Raw genomic sequence first — 20,011 nt, 5'->3', positions numbered from 1 at the left:
GTTTCAAGCCACAACAACAAACAACCATCGCCGCTTGATTGTTTGATCATTTGTTTGACAGTTGTTGCACATTCAGCAGTCATTTTTCTACCAAAACTGAAACTAAACAACGTGTGAAGGTTTCTACAAGTTTACTGATTGTCAACCAGCTTTGTGTTGCTGCAATGTTGGTAGTGTACAGCTGAGGTCAAAAGTTTACACCAATCTGAAACTTACACCAAGTTTCAGAATCTGCAAAATGGTAATAATTTTACCAAAATAAAAGGGATCATACAAAATGAATGTTACTGTTTATTTAGTACTGACCTGAATAAGATATTTCATATACAAGATGTTGACATATAGTCCACAAGAAAAAATAATAGTTGAATTTATAAAAATGACCCTGTTCAAAAGTTTACATCCCATTGATTTATTATACTGTTTTGTTACCTGAATGATCCCCAGCTGTGTTTCGTTTTTGGTTTAATGATAGTTGTTCATTACATGAGTCCCTTGTTTGTCCTGAACTGCCTGCTGTTCTTCAGAAAAAATCCTTCAGGTCCCACAAATTCTTTGGTTTTCCAGGATTTTTGTGTATTTGAACCCTTTCCAAAAATGACTGTATGACTTTGAGATCCTTCTTTTTACACTGAGGACAACTGAGGGACTCATATGCAACTATTACAGAAGGTTCAAATGATGCTCCAGAAGGAAAAACTCAGCATTAAAAGCCGGGGGTGAAAACTTTTGAACAGAATGGAGATGTGTAAATTTTTCTTATTTTGCCTAAATATCAAATTTTTTCATTTAGTACTGCCCTTTGGAAGTTACAGAAGATAGGTACATGTTTCCCAGAAGACAAAATAAGTTCAACCCTGATCTTCAAATTCAAAAAGCCCCCCAGCTCTTAATGAATTGTTTTTCCTTCTGGAGCATCAGTGAGTGTTTGAATCTTCTGTAATAGTTGCATATGAGTCCCTCAGTGTGAAAAGATGGATCTCAAAATCCTACAGACATTGTTGGAAAGGGTTCAAATACACAAAATGCTGGAAACCAAAGAATTTGTGGGACGGTCATGTTTGGATAACCTGAAGCATTTTTCTGAAGAACAGCCGGCAAGGCAAGGGACTCATGGACAACTATCACTAAACAAAGAAAACAGCTGTGAATCATTCAGGTAACAACACAGTATAAAGAATCAAGCATATGTAAACTTTTGAATGGCGTCATTTTTATAAATTGAACTATTTTTTTTTTAAGTAAATTTCACAATTTGTGAGGTGATTTTGAGGTGAATTGGTGTGAACCTGCGTGGGGAAAACCTTTGCTCTCACACAAAAATCCAACAAAATCCTGTAAAAATGACTAAATTTTGCTCACAAAAATTCATCAAACAACATTAAATGTGACTGCACCTTTAAGCACAATTTAGTATATTACTGGTTCTCTATTGTAAACAACTGATTCTAGCAATGAATTACTTCATGTTATACTTTTGGCACAGCAAAAGATATGCTAACCTAGGGTTAAAACGTATGCTAACACCACAATTGTGAAACGCCACTTTACAGGGATTAATTAGTGCCCTTAAACTAGGCTTAACAAGATGATAACCCAGGGTTAAGTGCAGCGTGAAAAGCCATGTGGAGCAGAAACTCTGAGGAACATATTGAAGCTGCTTTTTAAAGGCTGTGGGAAAAAGGAGACCTCCAGGCTGGCTGAAATGAGCCGTCTGTGGGCTCACGTCTCGAGACGCTCTCAGTGACAGAACAATAAAGTGGCTCTTTTTGCAAGAACCAAACAAAAACAACTGAAAAGTCAACATGCTCTGTCAAAAAAGGAACCAGCTGAAGCTCCTTTGCCCACACAAAATGATGTATCGTGTGGTAGTCTCTGTATACTGCAAATACAAATACACAACTGTAGTCTATTGTGACTAGTCTCTCTCTGTGATGACATACAGTTGCCTTTCCAGGAAACAAAAGGAAACCATCTGACGTTGCTCCCACTAGAATGAACATTTACAGTCTTGACTGGGTTTCTGGGCTCAGTAATAATTGACCAGACAAAATCTATTACGGCTAAGGCGGATAATCAAAGGTTAAGCCGTAAGGAGGTGCTGTTGCGTGAAATGCCTCGTTCTGACAGGCCAACAGGTGAGCCAGACAGAGCTGAAACAGAATGTAATGTACTTAATGATATTCCGACTGGAAAAACAAGTTTTCAATAAACATTTCACTTGAATAAAACACATATGTGACACTGAACCACAAACCCAGTCATAAGTCGCTGGGGTATATTTGTAGCAATAGCCAAAAATACATTGTATGGGTCAAAATTATCGATTTTTCTTTTATGCCAAAAATCATTAGCATATTAAGTAAAGATCATGTTCCATGAAGATATTTTGTAAATTTTCTACCATAAATATATAAAAACTTGATTTTTGATTAGTAATATGCATTGCTAAGAGCTTCATTTGGACAACTTTAAAGGTGATTTTCTCAATATTTAGATTTTTTCCCACTCTCAGATTCCAGGTTTTCAAATAGTTGTATCTCAGACAAACATTGTCCTATTTTAACAAACCATATATAAATGAAAAGCTTATTTACTCGGCTTTCAGATGACGTAAGAATCTCAATTTCGCCAAATTTAAACTTATGACTGGTTTTGTGGTCCAGGGTCACATATGTGACTCTTTGTAAATCGGTTTAGCATTTAGACAACAACTGTCTAAATGCACATGATTAGCTCAATGAGCACAAAAAGCTACCAAGAAATCGGTTTCATGCAATGTTCTCCTGTCAAAGTGAAGTCTGTAAGGTCAATGACCGAAAGTTTGAAGTAGTTAGGTTTTATGCTGTCATTCCAGGTTAAAAGGACGGTCAGGAAGTTGCTGAGGAAGCAAGGTAATGATTAAATAATTCACCATGTAAGTGCCTATGTACTGCCCCAAATGTCCTACACCCTGAAGGTCTACGTGTGGCAAAGTAGGTGACTGAAAATCCCTGAGCTTTCTGACCCTGCATAGACAGCAATGCAACTAACACTTATCTGAAAGCTCTCAGATTTAATCAAAAATATCTTCATTTGTGTTCTTTAGATGAACGAATGTCTTACGGGTTTGGAACGGCATGAGGGCGAGTAATTAATGACAGAATTTTCATTTATGGGTGAATTATCCCTTTAGGAATGTATAGGTATTATACGTTTTGTCACTTAAAATGGCATTCTTGCAGATCATGTCAGATCATCTGTCAGTGAAGATATTGCATATACTCACACTTTATCTGTGTACGTGGGTGGGGGAGCCTTGCGTGCTGTTATGAGGACGATGGTGAAGACGGTGATGAGGAAGAGTGCCAGCACAGCTCCCATCACGGCCCCAGCAATAGCCATGGAGGATGTCATCTGCTTCTGAGACATGTCTGAAAGGCACCGCAACACAGTGAGCAAAAACAAAAGCTAATTAATAAATAAACACAGCCAGCGAAATTGGATGTACATCAAGTTCCAGTAAAATTATCTTCAGAGTGTTACAAGACAAGACAAAAAGACAAAAACCACTGCTGATCTTGGCACAGAACAGATACATGCCACAAATGATAAAGAAAAGCACAAAACAGCAAAGCCAAGCAAAGCCTGTTAAAGCAACTCACAACTGTATGTAACACGCTAAAGCTCAGCGTGTGTGGATGTAGATTGCACAAGACAAACAACAAAACAGCAAGAGACTACAAGACAGCTCAGTTAAATAAAGATGTGAATAAAGATGTGACAACCCCAACAGTGAAGACAGAGTCAGCAAAAACTGAAAGCTCATGCAGCCAGAACAATTGAGAGAGAAATAAATAAATGAATAAGTTTTTGTATTTATTTACACACAAAATTAATCAAAATGTACTTGTTATAGATATACAGTTTAACTAAAAAGAAAAAAAGTAGGAGGACTTGATTTGAGAGAAAACACAGTTGAGGTCAAAAGTTTACATACACCTTGAAGAATCTTCGAAATGTTAATTATTTTAGCAAAATAAGAGCGATACAAAACACATGTTATTTTTTATTTAGTACTGACCTGAATAAGATATTTCACATAAAATATGTTTACATATAGTCCACATAAGAAAATAATAGTTTAATTTATAAAAAACAACCCTGTTCGAAAGGTTTACATACAGTATGCTTGATTCTTAATACTGTGTTTTGTTGTTTAGTGATAGTTGTTCATGAGTTCCTTGTTTGTCCTGAACAGTTAATCTGCCCACTGTTCTTTAGAAAAATCCTTCTGGTCACACAAATTCTTTGGTTTTCAGCATTTTTGTGTATTTGCACCCTTTTCAGCAGTAACTGTATGATTTTGAGATCCATATTTTCACACTGAGGCCAACTGAGGGACTCATATGCAACTATTACAGAAGGTTCAAACGCTCACTGATGCTCCAGAAGGAAAAACCGATGCATTAAGAGCTGGGGGGTGAAAACGTTTTTGAAATTGAAGATCAGGGTAAATTTAACTTATTTTGTCTTCTGGGAAACATGTAAGTATCTTCTGTAGCTTCTGAAGGGCAGTACTACATGAAAAAATATGATATTAAGGCAAAATAATTTTTTTTTTACACTTCTTTATTCTGTTCAAAAGTTTTCACTCCTGGCTCTTAATGCATAGTTTTTCCTTCTGGAGCATCAGTGAGCGTTTGAACCTTCTGTAATAGTTGCATATGAGTCCCTCAGTTGTCCTCAGTGTGAAAAGATGGATCTCAAAATCATACAGTCATTGTTGGAAAGGGTTCAAATACACAAAAATGCTGGAAAACCAAAGAATTTGTGGGACCTGAAAGATTTTTCTGAAAATTGTTCAACTAAGTGATTTATAGTGGCCACAAAAGTGTAATTTTCAAACTTTAAATGACTAAAGATGCAACAACAAGAAGACAGGTTTTTCTTCTGAGGTAAATTTCTCGTTTTTGTCAACATGAAAAGTAGATAAATCCTTTGTGTTTGTAATTTTTAGCAAAATATTGGAAAATTGTTATTTGATATTGACCTAAAAACAAGCTTTATATCATTTAATGATTTTTAATCATATACAAATTTTGAATAATGAAAATGAGTTATCTGCTTATTCTGTTTATCAGTATTTGAAATAAAGAAGAAACTGCATTTTCTTTATTTAATTTCTGGGTTAAAAAATGAAAAATGAATGGACGCAAAAGTATACAGATCAAACCAGTTGCTATTTACGTACGTTTTAGCAAAATTGCATCTTTTCAGCTCCTTTCTTGATTTGGAACACTCAGTTTTCAAGATTAAATCAGTTCTTAATAAATAAAATAAATGATCAGCTTATTATTTTCTTATTTTTTAGTCTTAAATGTGTCAAAATGAAAGTAAAATGGGAAGAAAGCAGCCATTCAAAATTATAATCATAATATTTCACGGTAAAGTTAAAAAAAGATTAAGTTGTTTTTTCCCTCCACATTTAAAATTGACACACACACATTCACGTTACACAAGGGCAGATGCCGGTGAATAAATACATATTTACAGTGCACATCCTCTAGTCCTGGTGCATTTACTGTTACAGTATTTATTAATCAAGAGTCAGAGTGAATGAGAACTAGCTGTTTGTTTTTGCGGCGAGTCAGGTGGATAGGTGGGTTGTACAGAGGTTGGCAGGGGCAAGCTGTAGTCTGCCAGCTCTAAGGCTCAGTAATTAGGACCCCATGCTGCCCTCCTTTAAAGCCTGCTGTTACTGTCTCTCCCACCCCGCCGTGCTCTTATGCTTTGTTGCACTCCTTCCTCCAGCTTTCCCTTCCACTCGCTTTCTATGTCATTACAACCTTCTCTCTCGTTCACTTTTACGGTGAGTTTCACACTCTGGCGCAACTTCATTTAGCAAGTTCACCAGAATCAATGAGGTTTCCAGCTCATTATCCCCACAACAGGACTCCTGTAAAAGGATTACATCCATTAATTAAGATTAATTAAACTCAAAGAACGCCCTTTTGGATGATGATCAACAAAAAGGGTGGAACAACTCCGCCGTATTACTCAACTTCGCCACCTGACCCATGGTATGAAACTCCATTCGCGGTCACTGACCAAGAGAAAAAAAAAGTGTTTAGCATTGTGCCTCGTTTGTATTTTTTCCTTAACACAAATCAATTGAACGTATTATTGAGTGTTTTCCCTCAAGGTTTTATGGTCAAGAACCCAATAATTACACAGTGCTGTTACTGTTAGCTCACCTCTGCTCTCACAGGAGAACAGAACAGGATGTTCAGTCACAAGTCATTCAATAGTGATCGTTTAAGTGTAGCAAGCGGTAAATATTTGGCCTGCTGAGCACACGTCCGGCTTACGAGGGGTCTGACAGAAGCTGGCGCTGGAAGAATAAAGACAGTGAGAGCAGGAGGTTCGAGGGCGTAAGGTGTCAGGAGGAAAGGGGATTGTGGCTAAAAACAAGCAGTGGGATGGAGAATGCTAGTAAAAAGTTTGGCACTGAATTGGAGGTTTGGCACAGTGGTGATTCAACCACGCTTGTGACAGATCTTTGCACAGCTAGTCCATACGGCAATATCAGAAGGCAGTGTAATAAAAATATAATTTCTGCAGCTTGTGAAGAGTTAAACGTGAAGCATGTAATGTCTGTGCCACTAGGGATGGGTGCTATGGCTAAAAACATTATCGCAATATTGATTTTTCAATATCACAGTGTTCATTTTATGCCATTAAAGTGGAAGGAAATGCATATGTGGAACATGGCTATAACCAGGGTTTGAGGTGGATAGTTTTATCAGTTGTTTGCAACAACATGCAACAAAACATATTTACTGGTATAGTTTTCATTATTAACCATTGATATATAGAGTCAAACCAAAAATTATTCAGACACTTTCACCTGACCAAGTTGTTTTTTTTTAAATTACTAATATGACCTTTTTACACCACAAGCTGAACAAAATTAACCATTGCTTGGTAATTGGTCAAAAGAGCATTGATAGTTGGGTAAATATTGTCACACTAACAGTTCTGTGAATAATTTTTGGTTGATTGTAATCCATTACATACCTTTCTATCAAAGTTATCGGACATTATCAAGATGAATTTGTTCTAAAACAGTTTAACTGAGTTCTTATCATATTTTATTAACATTTTCCAAACTATAGCGAATAAACAGTGAGAAATGTTGGAGGTGTCTGTATATATTTTAGTTTGACAGATGTTTTAGCATGACTTTGTGAAAATGTTTTTTTGATTACTCAATATAAGTGCCATTGATGCAGTGTTGCCAGGTATTGCAATGAAAAGAAACAAAAACTGAAAAATAAATAATACAGTTGCAATCAAAATTATTCAACCCCCAAGAGACTGAAATACAAGCTTTTCTGGAGATCCAGGACTTTATAAAAAAATGCATCTATAACAGAGTAGTGGCATCTTATGTCAATATATAATGTAATATTTTTGAGTATATTTGTGACAAATTCCCTTTAAGGCAAGTCACTCGGCGGCCATCTTTGAAACGCCTCTCGGGCATTCAAGTGCAGCTCCTATCTGTTTGAATGGGGAAACATCAAATTCTCCAAAACTGTTCACCAAGCTTACGATTAAATTTCATATTTTAAATCTCCAACGAAATCCAACAAGAACTGCCTCATAAATATGGTTCCTTGAGCTCCAATAGCGTTAAAAAACGCTTATTTTTCCTGCTAAATGAGCCAGTGCGCATGCGCAGTACTGAGTGCACGTCTTAGAGGGTAAAGTCTAGAAGGGATACAGCTAAGGCTACTGGGCATGCGCACATCAGTCTAACGTTATTTTTGTCACACTGTACAACAATAATACTTTTTTTGTATTATAGTAAGGGCTAAGTTTAGGGTTGGGGTAGGTGTAGACGTTAATAAAACACAATCTAATAGGTAGAACAATTAATTTCATTGTTAGTTTCCGGTCTGAGCTGTATACCCTCTAGCCACAACCGTCTTAGAGCGCCGATCGTTTCTATAGCAACCGGGACTTCTAACCGCAGCTGCAGTGACGCGCTGACTTTACTAATCAACGATTGGCTCTTTCATTAAGAAGGCGGGGCTTCGCGGCCATAATGAGCGTTGCATTTTTCCCCATTCAAAACTATACGAGTGACATGTCTTGGGTATTTTATAGTCTTTGATTTGTGAACACAGCTATGTCTTAATTATTCAACCCCTATTCAAAATTGCTGTTTTTAGTCACTTATTTGTATGGTGGGGAATAGAATTGTCTTAAAACACAATTAAACCTTTAGAAACTCTGTTAGAAAACAGAATTAGCTTGAGCTGTTAAACATACATACAGTTAGCCAATGCATGTGTTTAAGTCTGAGAAGCTAATAAGGCACAGTCAACAGAGCTCTCATAAAAGCTATAGAGACAAAATTATTTTATTATTTTAGAAAGTCTAACACCGTGTCGTGCGTCGCGCCGCAACAGCTAAAGTCTGTCTGCACTGGACGCGACAAAGCGACCGTTGCAAATCATTTAAACTTTGTGTGAGCACGTCATAAATAGAACGCGGCAGCAGATTACTGTCGGGGATTTGCCGTGTCGCGCTGCATCCAGTGTAGACAGCATAATAGGTTCTATTGTAATTTGTCGCTCGCGTCCGGTGTAGACACGGTGTTAGGCTATATGAAGATTTAAAAGTTCCTAGAGACACAGATGGCAGCCTTATTCCTTAGTTTAAAATGTGTTGTACTAAAAAACCTTTAACGGTGTTGAAGAAAAAGCACAATATCATAAAATGTTTGATTAGAACAACTGAGGAAATGCAATGTACAGCCAAAGACTGGCAAGATGACCTGACGAAAAGAGGAAAAACATTTCAATGTATCGTATAAGAAGAACACTAGGCAAGTATGGCCTTCATGTTGAGGCATCTTGCCCAATACCACTCTTGACCAAGAAGAACAAGAAGTCCAACTTGAACATGCTAAAATTGATTTGGATAGACCTGTGGAGTTCTGGAAGAATGTTTTATGGAGTGATGTGACCAACTTTTTGGACCTTTTAATTAGCGGCATGTCTGGTGCAAAAAAAGTTATGAATAGAAGAACACCACCTCCATTGTGAAACTTGGAGGTGGACCAATCCTGTTATGGGGTTGTTTTACTGTTGCAGGAAGTGAAAATGATGTCTGTATAAAGGACATCATGGATTCTTTGATGTATCAGGCCATTTTGGCAAGAATTGTGAAACCTCTGGTTCAAAGACTGAAGCTAATAATCAATGGACTTTCTTGCAGGACAATCATCCCCAAGTATACATCCAAATCTACTTATGCTTGGTTCAGAGATCAGTCAAAAAATGGTCTTGAGTGGCCTGTTCAGTCTCCAAATTTAATTCTTGTTGAAAATATTTGGTTGAATTTGAAAAGAGCAGTGGCAAAGTGAAAACCAAATATTATCAGTAAACCTAAGGCTTTTTCAGGGCCAAGATTGCAGTAGAGAGATGAGAAGATGCTTCTAAGCCCTTCCAAGTAGTGTATATTGGTGGTTTTAAAGAATAAAAGATTCTGCACCAAATTTAACTTTGGGGGTTGAATCCTTTTTAACATGTACGTTTAGAGACTTCTAATCAGATCAGATTTTTGTTTTCATCAACTTACATTCTCATAAATACTCAAATGTGTATGAAACTTTCTCTAATAGTGTACTGATGCCTTTGTTGACTTGTTTTCACAAAATTTTGTTCAAAATGTCTTGCAGGTCAAGGGGGTTGAATAATTTTGACTGCAACTGTATACAAATCAAACTTAGTTTAAATCTTTTGCAAATAAGATATGATAAAGATATCACTAACACTAAACTGCAGCTTCCTACTTTAACTGTTTCTAAGTGTCCAAAGTCGTATCTCACCCAAAGGCTTACTTCTGCATTGAAGAATAAGGTAGATAATATCCCCTGGAATTTTGTAAATGGGTTAAACCAGGGGTGCCCAACCCTGTTCCTGGAGATCTACCTAGTTAGGCACCCCTGGGTTAAACATTTCCCCCCACAGTTTTTGGTGCAAATTCACCATGTTGACCTCTAACCTTATAATGCTTACAACAAGACATGGCTAGTTTTGCACAATATCCAAGGAGTTAAGGGATTAAGGATAAGAGAAGAACTCTGTTAGTAACTGAGAATGTTCCCAACATTGTGTTGTTTCTTCACAAAAATCTCCTCGCTACCCTTCACACTCTTTTATTACTAATTAGCACTTAGCTTAGCAACAGTCCAGCGTGTCTCTATGTATAGCTCTGTAGATGTTTTCTGGAGCTCTAATTTCATTTGGGATTATATGTGGTTCAGTGTACGGGAACAATGGTCAGGGACGATGGCAGGACTGAGAGGGGGCAGGGGAGAGGCCATCATTCTACCGTCTGGCGGGTAATACCACAGATGGGCCCCCCACAGCGAATCACAAGACCCTTTACAGTTCACCTCAGCAAGGGTTAAAGCTGTCATTTGCTCCACAATATGCACCTCAAAAAATGGAAATAATAAAGCCACAGACGTTTGGTTAATTTCCTTTTAATCTAAATAAAGAAATGATTTCCCATGTGAAATAGATACACTTTAGAGACACTGAAGCATATGTATTACAAAAATAATATACTTTAGATTAAGTTCGCAATGTATTATATTTTAAATGAATATTAAGTTCAATTAGTTGAGCATAGGAGTGTTTTCAGTTGTAGGACTTTGCTTTTATTATCTTTGAAATATGGTTAAAGTGTACTAATGAATGAACCGACAAGCATTTATGGAAAACTAAAATATACTTTAATTTCAAAATAGATCAACTTTAAATGTAATTTTGCTTTACAACTATAGTCAACACATCTAAATAAATGTGCTTCTTTATTAAATGATAATTAAACCATAATGATTTAAAATGTACTCTGAAAACAAAACTTTTAAATGGATTTTTCACCCCAGAATGAAAATTACCTCATGATTTACTCACCCTCAAGCCATCCTAAGTGTTTATGACTTTCTTATTTCAGACCAATACAGTCAGAGTTATATTAAAAAAATGTCCTGCCCTTCCAAGCTTTATAAAGGCAGTGAATGGGTGTTGAGATTTTGAAGGCCATAAAAGTGCATTCATCTATCATAAAAGTGCTCCACATGGCTCTGGAAGGCTTTCTGAAGTAAACTGATGTGTTTGTGTAAGAAAAAAATCCATATTTAAACCTTACAAGCCATAATCTCTAGCTTCCGGTAACTGTTGTATGCGTGATTCAGTCTCGCAAGAACCAAGTTTTGTTTACAGCAAAGGAAAACCTCTTTGGTTATATCGAAATCCTCCAAAATTTTTCTTTACAAATCCTCGTTTTGTACTTCTAATTCATGATCAGTGTTTTGTTTTGCCCTCTCCTCTGCACTTCTGCAGATTATGGTTTTATGGATTATGGTTTTACACAAATTAAAGGTCCCATATCGTACACATTTCTGGAGGTTTATTTTATTTGTTGATGTCCTTAAGAATATATATTTGCGGTATAAGTGCCAAAATCCATCTCAATATATTTTTACAGCTCCTTTTTTAGGAGCTCTGTCAAAAACAGGTCGATTTTGGCCCATCTAATTAATATTCATGAGCCTCTCTTCTGATTGGCTTGTTGTTTTCTGAGTGACGCACAACCAGGCCAATCACAGGTAACTACGGTCATGTATGCTGTAAGCGTAAGCGAGCTCAGAGCAATAGAGAGAGCTGATACTCAACAGGATATTTCAGAATGATCATTAATGTTTTTTCTTTTACAAACACCGAATGCAGTAAGCTACATAACTGTTGCTTTAGTAAAGCCCCTTTCACAATGCGCGCTGATTCTGGAAAATTACGGGAACTGTGTGAACCAAAGCCAGAACCTAAAGGCAGTGTTGTAGTAATGATGCACGTTATCAAGCGACTCTTCACAACGAAAAATAACGTTACGTGCAAAGTGGAATGAAGCAGCGATCATCAGGCAGAGCCAGCTCCTCACTATCAGCGCTGAAGCACAGTTTGTTCAGGTTAGTTTCAGTTTAGTGAAACGTACGCGTCGCATTACATCTCACATCCAAACGTCACGTCTTTATGGTTTGTGTGTAAAGCACGCACAGATTCCGGAAAACAACTGTGAATGAACCAAATTAAACAATTCCGGAAAAAATCGTGGGACACATTATCCGTGTATTTACCGGAATCGCTGTGTGAAAGAGGCTGAAGTTGACGTGCCGCTGGTCTCTTATATTAACGTTGTTCTGAAGCCTGTGTAATGATCGTAGCTTGACATCTATCAACTGAACAGGGTTTTCTCCACTTGTTTTCCTGTTGTTGTTGCTCAATGGAATGGATGCGTTGTTGTCTGGGGGTTTGACAAAAGGAGGGTGGGACGTTGGTTTGTGACTGAAGGCGGTGACTTGAGTCGATCGGACGTCACATCGTTACGGAAGTCACAGCTGCTCGTGAAAATGAACAGCTACTTTAAGCAGGCTGTGTGCAGTTTACTGTGGATTGACTGTTTTGAAACTCATATGGTAGTTAGATAGCCCCTAGACCTTAGTTATCATGAAAAAAGCCAGGAAATTTTGATTTTGACGATATGGGACCTTTAAACGATTCTCTTCAGAAGGCCTTTATTAACTCTTTGGAGCCATGTGGAGTACTTTTTATGATGGATGGACGCACTTTTATAGGCTTTAAATTCTCAACACCCATTAACTGCCATTATAAAGCTTGGAAGAAACTATATACATATATATATTAAAAAATATAACTCAGATTGTATTTGTTTGAAAAAAGAAAGTCATATACATCTAGCACGACTTGAGGGTGAATAAATAATTTTCATAATTTCGTAATTTTCATTTTTGGTGAACTATCCCTTTAAGTTGGCACATTTGTAGTACACTACAAGTGCATATTCAAAACAAATTAAAGGTTTTTGGATCATACTATAGTAAACTGTAAATAAACTTGGCGTTTTTTGTGTTTGGGTGTAAATAAGCTCTTTTGAGCTTTTCCTTGAGCTATTTCTCTTAACAGTCCTCAACAAACATCTGTTGGTCCTTCTTCTGTGTTTCTCTTTTTAAGTGCCGTGACTATAATTCAGGTGCCTTTTAGTGGCTCGCTTTAACCCCACTGGACTTTTCACAGGTGAGTTCAGACTTGAACCGTATCCTTTGAAGGTGCTCTCATTCCCTCTAAGAGATGTTTACCAAGCATATTGAGGATTTCTAGACTCATGGCTCAGAGTAAAGGTGATCCCAGAGTAAAGCAGGATTAAATGAGTTCACACTCGCTTAGAGCCGGTTCAGGCATCTTTAAACCTGATTAAAGGGATCAGGTGTTTCTCTTAGACTGAGTGTTATGGGTCTCAGGTTGTCGTATCAGACACGGACAACCCGTAACTCATTCAACGCTCTCGGCGGGTATTTGATAACAGGAGCTGGGTGGGGGATAAAGCACCACAATGCATTCTGGTGAATGTTACATGGGGAAAGCTGGCCCTCCCTGCTGGCTGACACCTGATAGCCATATTGGAGTGCAGGTAAGAGGTTTGTCTGTGTTGGACCGGAAAGGGTTTCTGTTGTTTTCACGACCCGTGAGTCTTAATTACTGTGAAACTCAAATACAGACTGTGGGGTGATGGGAGGAACTGGAGAAATGTCCTTGAAAAGGGCAAAGGTTTATGATGCAGCTGACCAAAGGAGCTCAATGACTCAATATAAGATGTTAGTCCTAATAGAGGTCACTAGACAAGAGAAAGACCGCCGCTTAAGTGATGTCAAGAGGTTTGTTCTGGCAAATGAAGATAGGTTGGTCAAGTGTCAGAGGTCATCTTCTGTTGTGAATGCCATTGTTTAAACTGCCAGGTTTTTATGAAGGGGTTGTAGTGTTTGCAATTGTAGTGAAGAGCAGCTGATTCTGGGTGGTCTCCATCTATCATAAAAGTTTAAAAAGGTTGTTTCACACCATTGCCATAGAAGAACCATTTTGAGTTTCCCAAAGAAACTTTCATTACACGTAAAAAAAAAAATTCTTAGTGTGAAGAACATTTTAATAACCTAAAAAACTTTTTTGCACTATATAGAACCTATTGTGCAACAAAGTTTCAACAGAAGTTAAAAGTTCTTCATGCACTGAAAAAAAAGAGTGTAGAAACCATTTTCACTCAGAAACTTATTACACTTCACAATTAAATGACAAAGAAATGGCAAGTACATTGAATTAATTTTACATCTTGCATTTTCTTGTCAAACATATTTCAAACTTTAAGAATCATGGTAGGAAAGCTTGTTTCCACCACAAAAAAAAAGGTGTGACTTTTCATCTTCCAATTCTGAGTTTTCTTACAATTGCAGACTACATCTCGCAATTCTGACTCGAATAGTGAAATATAAACTTGCAATTGTGAATTCTGAAGTTAGAATTGTGAGATACAAACTTGCAATTCTGAGAAATCAAGAATTGTGATAGAAGTTCCAATTGCGAATTATAGTCAGAATTGCAAGATATAAACTCACAATTCTGATTTTAGATCTCAGAATTGTGATATAAACTCGCAATTGTGAGTTATTCCTTTATTCCTCAGAATTACGACTTCATACCTTAGAATTGCAACCTTATTTCTCAGAATTGCAACCTTATTTCTCAGAATTGCAACTTTATTTCTCAGAATTGTGATTTTATTTCTCAGAACTGAGTTTATTTCTCAGAATTGTGATTTTATTTCTCAGAATTGCAACTTTATTCCTCAGAATTGCGACTTTATTCCTCAGAATTGCGACTTTATTTCTCAGAATTGAGTTTATTTCTCAGAATTGTGATTTTATTTCTCAGAATTGCGACTTTATTCCTCAGAATTGCGACTTTATTCCTCAGAATTGAGAGTTTATTTCTCAGTATTGAGTTTATTTCTCAGAATTGTGATTTTATTTCTCAGAATTGCGAGTTTATACCTTAGAATTGCGACTTAATTCCTCAGAATACAACTTTATTCCTCAGAATTGTGTTTTTATTCCTCAGAATTGCGAGTTTATACCTTAGAATTGCGACTTTATTCCTCAGAATACGACTTTATTCCTCAGAATTGTGTTTTTATTCCTCAGAATTGCGAGTTTATACCTTAGAATTGCGACTTTAATTCTCAGAATTGTGACTTTATTCCTCAGAAATGCTACTTTATTCTTCAGAAATTTGACTTTATTCCTCGGAATTGAGAGTTTATTTCTCAGAATTGTGATTTTATTTCTCAGTATTGAGAGTTTATTTTTCATAATTGCAATTTCATTTCTCAGTATTGAGAGTTTATTTTTCATAATTGCAATTTTATTCCTCAGAATTGTGAGTTTATACCTTAGAATTGCAACTTTATTTCTCAGTATTGTGATTTTATACCTCAGAATTGCAACTTTATTTCTCAGAATTTATTTGTTTCAGAGTTTATTTCTTAGAATTGCTGGTGTATTTTTCAGAATTGTGATTTAACACAACTTGATAACACGCAATTGAGTTATATCACAATTCTGAATTGCGAGATGTAAACTCACAGAGAAAAAAAAGCCAGAATTGTGAGATAAAATGTCGGAATCACCTTTCTATATATATATATAATATTATTTCGTGCACAAAAAGTATTCTTGTAGCTTCATAAAATGGTTGTAAGCTTCGTAAAAAGTTGAACAACTGATGTCTAATGGACTATTTTAACAATGTCCTTACTCCCTTTTTGGGCCTTGAATGTGGTAGTTGTGTTGCTGCCTATGCAGGCTCTGAAAGCTCTCCTGTTTCATAAAAAATATATACATTTTTGTTATGAAGATGAATGAAGGTCTTACAGGTTTGGAACGACATGAGGGTGAGTAATTAATGACAGAATTTTCATTTTTGGGTGAACTATCCCTTTAATGATAACAAAAATATGCCATGAGGAAATGAAACAGACAAATAGTGCTTGTGTTTTTACATATTTGTCTTTTACATCTTGAAAACCAACTGGAGGCTACTTAATATCACTATATTTGGTTACATATTTGTAAACCCCACCTAGTATATCTGTGACTGTGAAATAATAAGTGCAGTAACACTTTCCAGTGTTCTATTTCTGATAAACCTGAGACTTTCTAAAACGGAGCACTGGACATTTAATAACAGCCTACCATTGCGGGAACGATTTCATGACCACTGTGATGTATTAGTGGAAAATATGTCATAAAAGATGGATATCTGAGAAGCAGAAAGAGTCACAAAATGACAAATTTTCCAAAGGAAATATTCTCTCCGGAAGGAAAAAAAAAGGAAGAAAATGCCTTGGTCACAATGACAGATCACAGCCTTTTAAAGTGTCCATCTTTTATAGTAGAAATTTATAATGCCATAATTCTGCTTCACACATGCCTTTTTGTTGTGTCGTCCCCCAGTTCTCCTTTTTAACCTTGGTCCATCTTTGACTCCTCCCTTCTTCCTGTCTCAAGCTCCCCCACCCATTTCCCATGTCCTTTTTTTTCCGCAGGATTGCCCTCTTTCATCCGCTCTCTAACCCCTCTTGTTTCTCTGTGACAGGAGGCACAGGTATCCCTCAAGAGAATAAGCTTTCTATCGTGAGCCCGGGAAGAGTCTGTTGCCATGGGGACGGTGTCAATGGCCTGGAAGGGGGCTGTGGCAAACAAAACCATTCTACCGGACTAATTTAACCAATCAGAGGCTCTCATGGAGCAGGGAGGGGGCGGTAGGTAATACTGCTCCTTAGAGAATCTATTCAAACAGTGCAGTGGGAGACAGTGACCTCTTCACCCGTCATAGTCTGACTGCTTGTATAATGAATGACATTGTTATTTTCAGTGAGGTAACCTCACTTTCCCGGGAATTATACAGTAACCTGGAGTTAAGATATCTGAAGGAAGAAAAGTGTCTCTATTCTGTCGGTTCTCTAAGGAATAAAGAACATGTTTGTGTCATTTCTTATCACTGGAAATGTACTATTTAAATATGAATCCTGCGTGAATGAATGGCGCACACGTGGCTTCATTTACTACAAATGTACTGAAGTGCGTTACACTCGCTGTGTTTTCAGCCTTTGCCACCTGAAAATATGAGTAGATGAACACATTATCTCTAGAACTGCTCTGAGAGTCACTTCTTGAGCATTTTAACTAGTGGTGGGCCGTTATCGGCGTTAACGTGCTGCGTTAAAGTGAGACTTTTATCGGGCGATAAAAAAAATATCGCCGTTAATCTATTCTCAAAATTGGGTTGGGAGCTGGGTCTAAACTAGGCAAGCTATGATGACTTTCACCTTGATAGTTTAACGCGGATGTATACCAAAGACTATAGAATATGGTCGCGCGTTTAAGTCTCCTCCGCCAAAACACAGACGGGATCACGTCGTCCTCCATTCATAAAAACCGAATCTACTATAGCGCGAAATGCCACGTAAATTCGTCGTTTTTTGGATTCATAAATCAAATGTTGGTCAGTCACTTAATTCAAATCGCGATATGGACTAGTGTCTGTGAAAACTGAAATGCAAAAAGACTGTTTTAATATGAATCCGGTATGTTCCGTTTGCCTAGCTGTATGAAATTCATACTATGAATGGTGGAGACGCGCTTTTACTACACTGAAACACACGTGACACTCCCGGTAATTTTTGGCATTTGCATCTCACATGAACAGATAAACTCAATCTCCAAAACTGCTGTGAGTGTCACTTATACCGTTTCATTTGAGAAAACTCGCATCATGTCATACTGTATACACAGAAACTTCACGGCAACCTGTCAAAATAAAAGTACGGTGTAACATGTTTAGTCATTATTTGGGTAGCACACATATTCTGAATGCCTTCAGCAGAATTCAAATTAGCCATTTTAATCTAGATTAATCTAGATTAATTCCAAGATTTAATCTAGATTAAAAAAATTAATCTATGCCCACCCCTAATTTTAACGTTTCTTGTGAGAAAAACTTGTCATATCATATACAAACAGAAACCCGTCAAAATAAAAGTTCGGTTTAGCTTGAAGAAACGGTGACAGAAAAATATTACCTAATGTCCTATTAAAACATTATTTTTTGATTAATATTTACCAGAAAAACAAACAAACAAAAAAAAAAAAACCATAAATACACAACTTAGTAGACCTGCAAAATGGTTAGTCGCAATTAATTAATTTAAAATAAGTTTGTTTGCATACTAAGTGTGTACTGTGTATATTTAGTATGTATATATACACACACACACACACACACACACACACACACACATTTTTATTTTTTTGTATGTAAACACTTACATAAGTTATATTTTATATATAAATATTAATATTTTACATATAAATCCAACATATTTTTCCTTATTTATATATACATAAATATACACAGCACACACACATATAGTATGCAAACAAACTTTTAATTTGAATTGATTAATCACAACTAATCGTTTTGCAGCTCTACAATGCAGTACTTCTGAAAAAATAAATAAATGATAATTTTTTTTTTTTTTTTATAAAATCAGTTAATTAGAGATGCTTTTGATGAATAAAATGTAATGAAACCATTAAGATAAAATACAGAAAATTAATGGAGCACAGAATTGGTTAAAAATAAAACTGAATTTGAGGTTAAAAAAAAAAAAAAAAAAAACACATCTTGTCATAGGGCCTTGTAATTTTTTGTTAATTATTTGCTGTAAAAATGTGAAAGTTTCATGTATTCAATTATTAGACATGCTTTATATATGCTTATATATATATATATATATATATATATATATATATATATATATATATATTAGGGGTGGGCATAGATTAATTTTAGATTAATCTAGATTAAAAAGGCTAATTTGAATTCTGCTGACGGCATTTTCAGAATATGTGTGCTACCCAAATAATGACTAAAAGTAAGTCTTCGAGAACGGGCCAGGTGGCGCATTAGATCAGGCGCTCATCTCCTGTTTCCAAAATGCATCACAAACTGCTTGACAATTGCATTTACAACATAATTACCTATACAAACTTGTGTAACCAAGTACTTCTGCGCAAAAGGCTGCACGACGTGCGCGTTGCCGTTAAATACACAGACGCGCACGGGCATGGATAGCCTATCTGTGCGCATAGTCTTCGATTAAACTGCGTTGCTTTTAGAAGCGTCAATTCAGTTATTGCATATAATGTCTTTATTTCGGGATTATCAAAGTAAATTATAACTCAAATTTGAGATTTTCTAGCAACGCACGCACCTGCCCTGAAGCGGCTTCATAGCTGCATCCATGTTTGCACGTCTCATTTGATGTGGTAATTTCACAGAAGTTGAAGACAGTGCAATTCAACTAGGTATACGTCATCCGCGCTAAAATATCAAGGTGAAAGTCATCATAGCTTACGTAGTTTAGACCCAGCTCCCAACCCAACTTTGAGAATAGATTAACGGCGATATTTTTTTTATCGCCCGATAAGAGTCTCACGTTAACGCAGCACGTTAACGCCGATAACGGCCCATCACTAATATATATATATATATATTCTTTTTTTTTTCTTAACCATTAAAATGAAAATGGAATTAGGAAAAAAATTGGTTTCATAGGGCCCTATATATATATATATATATATATAAACTTAAGAAAAAGCACCACCATAGGATTATAAAAACTCAATTTTTTGTGCTGGATTCATGATCAAAAATACAGTAAAACAAATATTTTGACATATTAAAAGTGTCACATGATCCTTTAGAAAGAGTTTCAATAAACAGCTGATAACTTAGTGCTCAAGAAACATTTTTCTTATTATGTAATAATGTTGAAAATGGTTGTGTTGCTTCATATTTTTGAAAATGTGAACCATTTTTTCAGGACTCTTTGATAAAAAATAAAAAAGAACAGTTTATTTGAAACAGAAATATTATGTAACAAGCCAATGTCATTTCTATAACTTTTGACCAATTTCATTTCTTTTTTCATTTTTTTTAACTAATATCCGCTCATTTTCAAAATTGCATTGCTTTAA

The 20,011-nt window shown here is 36.2% G+C and overlaps 1 protein-coding gene across 1 annotated transcript in view; it reads right to left on the bottom strand.

Moving 5' to 3' along the window:
• nectin3b (nectin cell adhesion molecule 3b) overlaps positions 1 to 20,011 on the bottom strand; it is a 70,773-nt gene that overhangs the window by 9,986 nt on the left and 40,776 nt on the right. Inside the window, exon 6 of the mRNA XM_073825078.1 lies at positions 3,269 to 3,413. Coding sequence (XP_073681179.1) covers positions 3,269 to 3,413 — 145 coding nt within the window. The remainder of the gene's footprint in view (positions 1 to 3,268; positions 3,414 to 20,011) is intronic.

Source organism: Garra rufa, chromosome 19 (assembly GCF_049309525.1).
Source record: "Garra rufa chromosome 19, GarRuf1.0, whole genome shotgun sequence".
Lineage (NCBI taxonomy): Eukaryota > Metazoa > Chordata > Actinopteri > Cypriniformes > Cyprinidae > Garra > Garra rufa.
The sequence above is the reverse complement of the archived record's forward strand: the minus strand, read 5'-3'. Positions and strand labels throughout refer to the sequence as shown.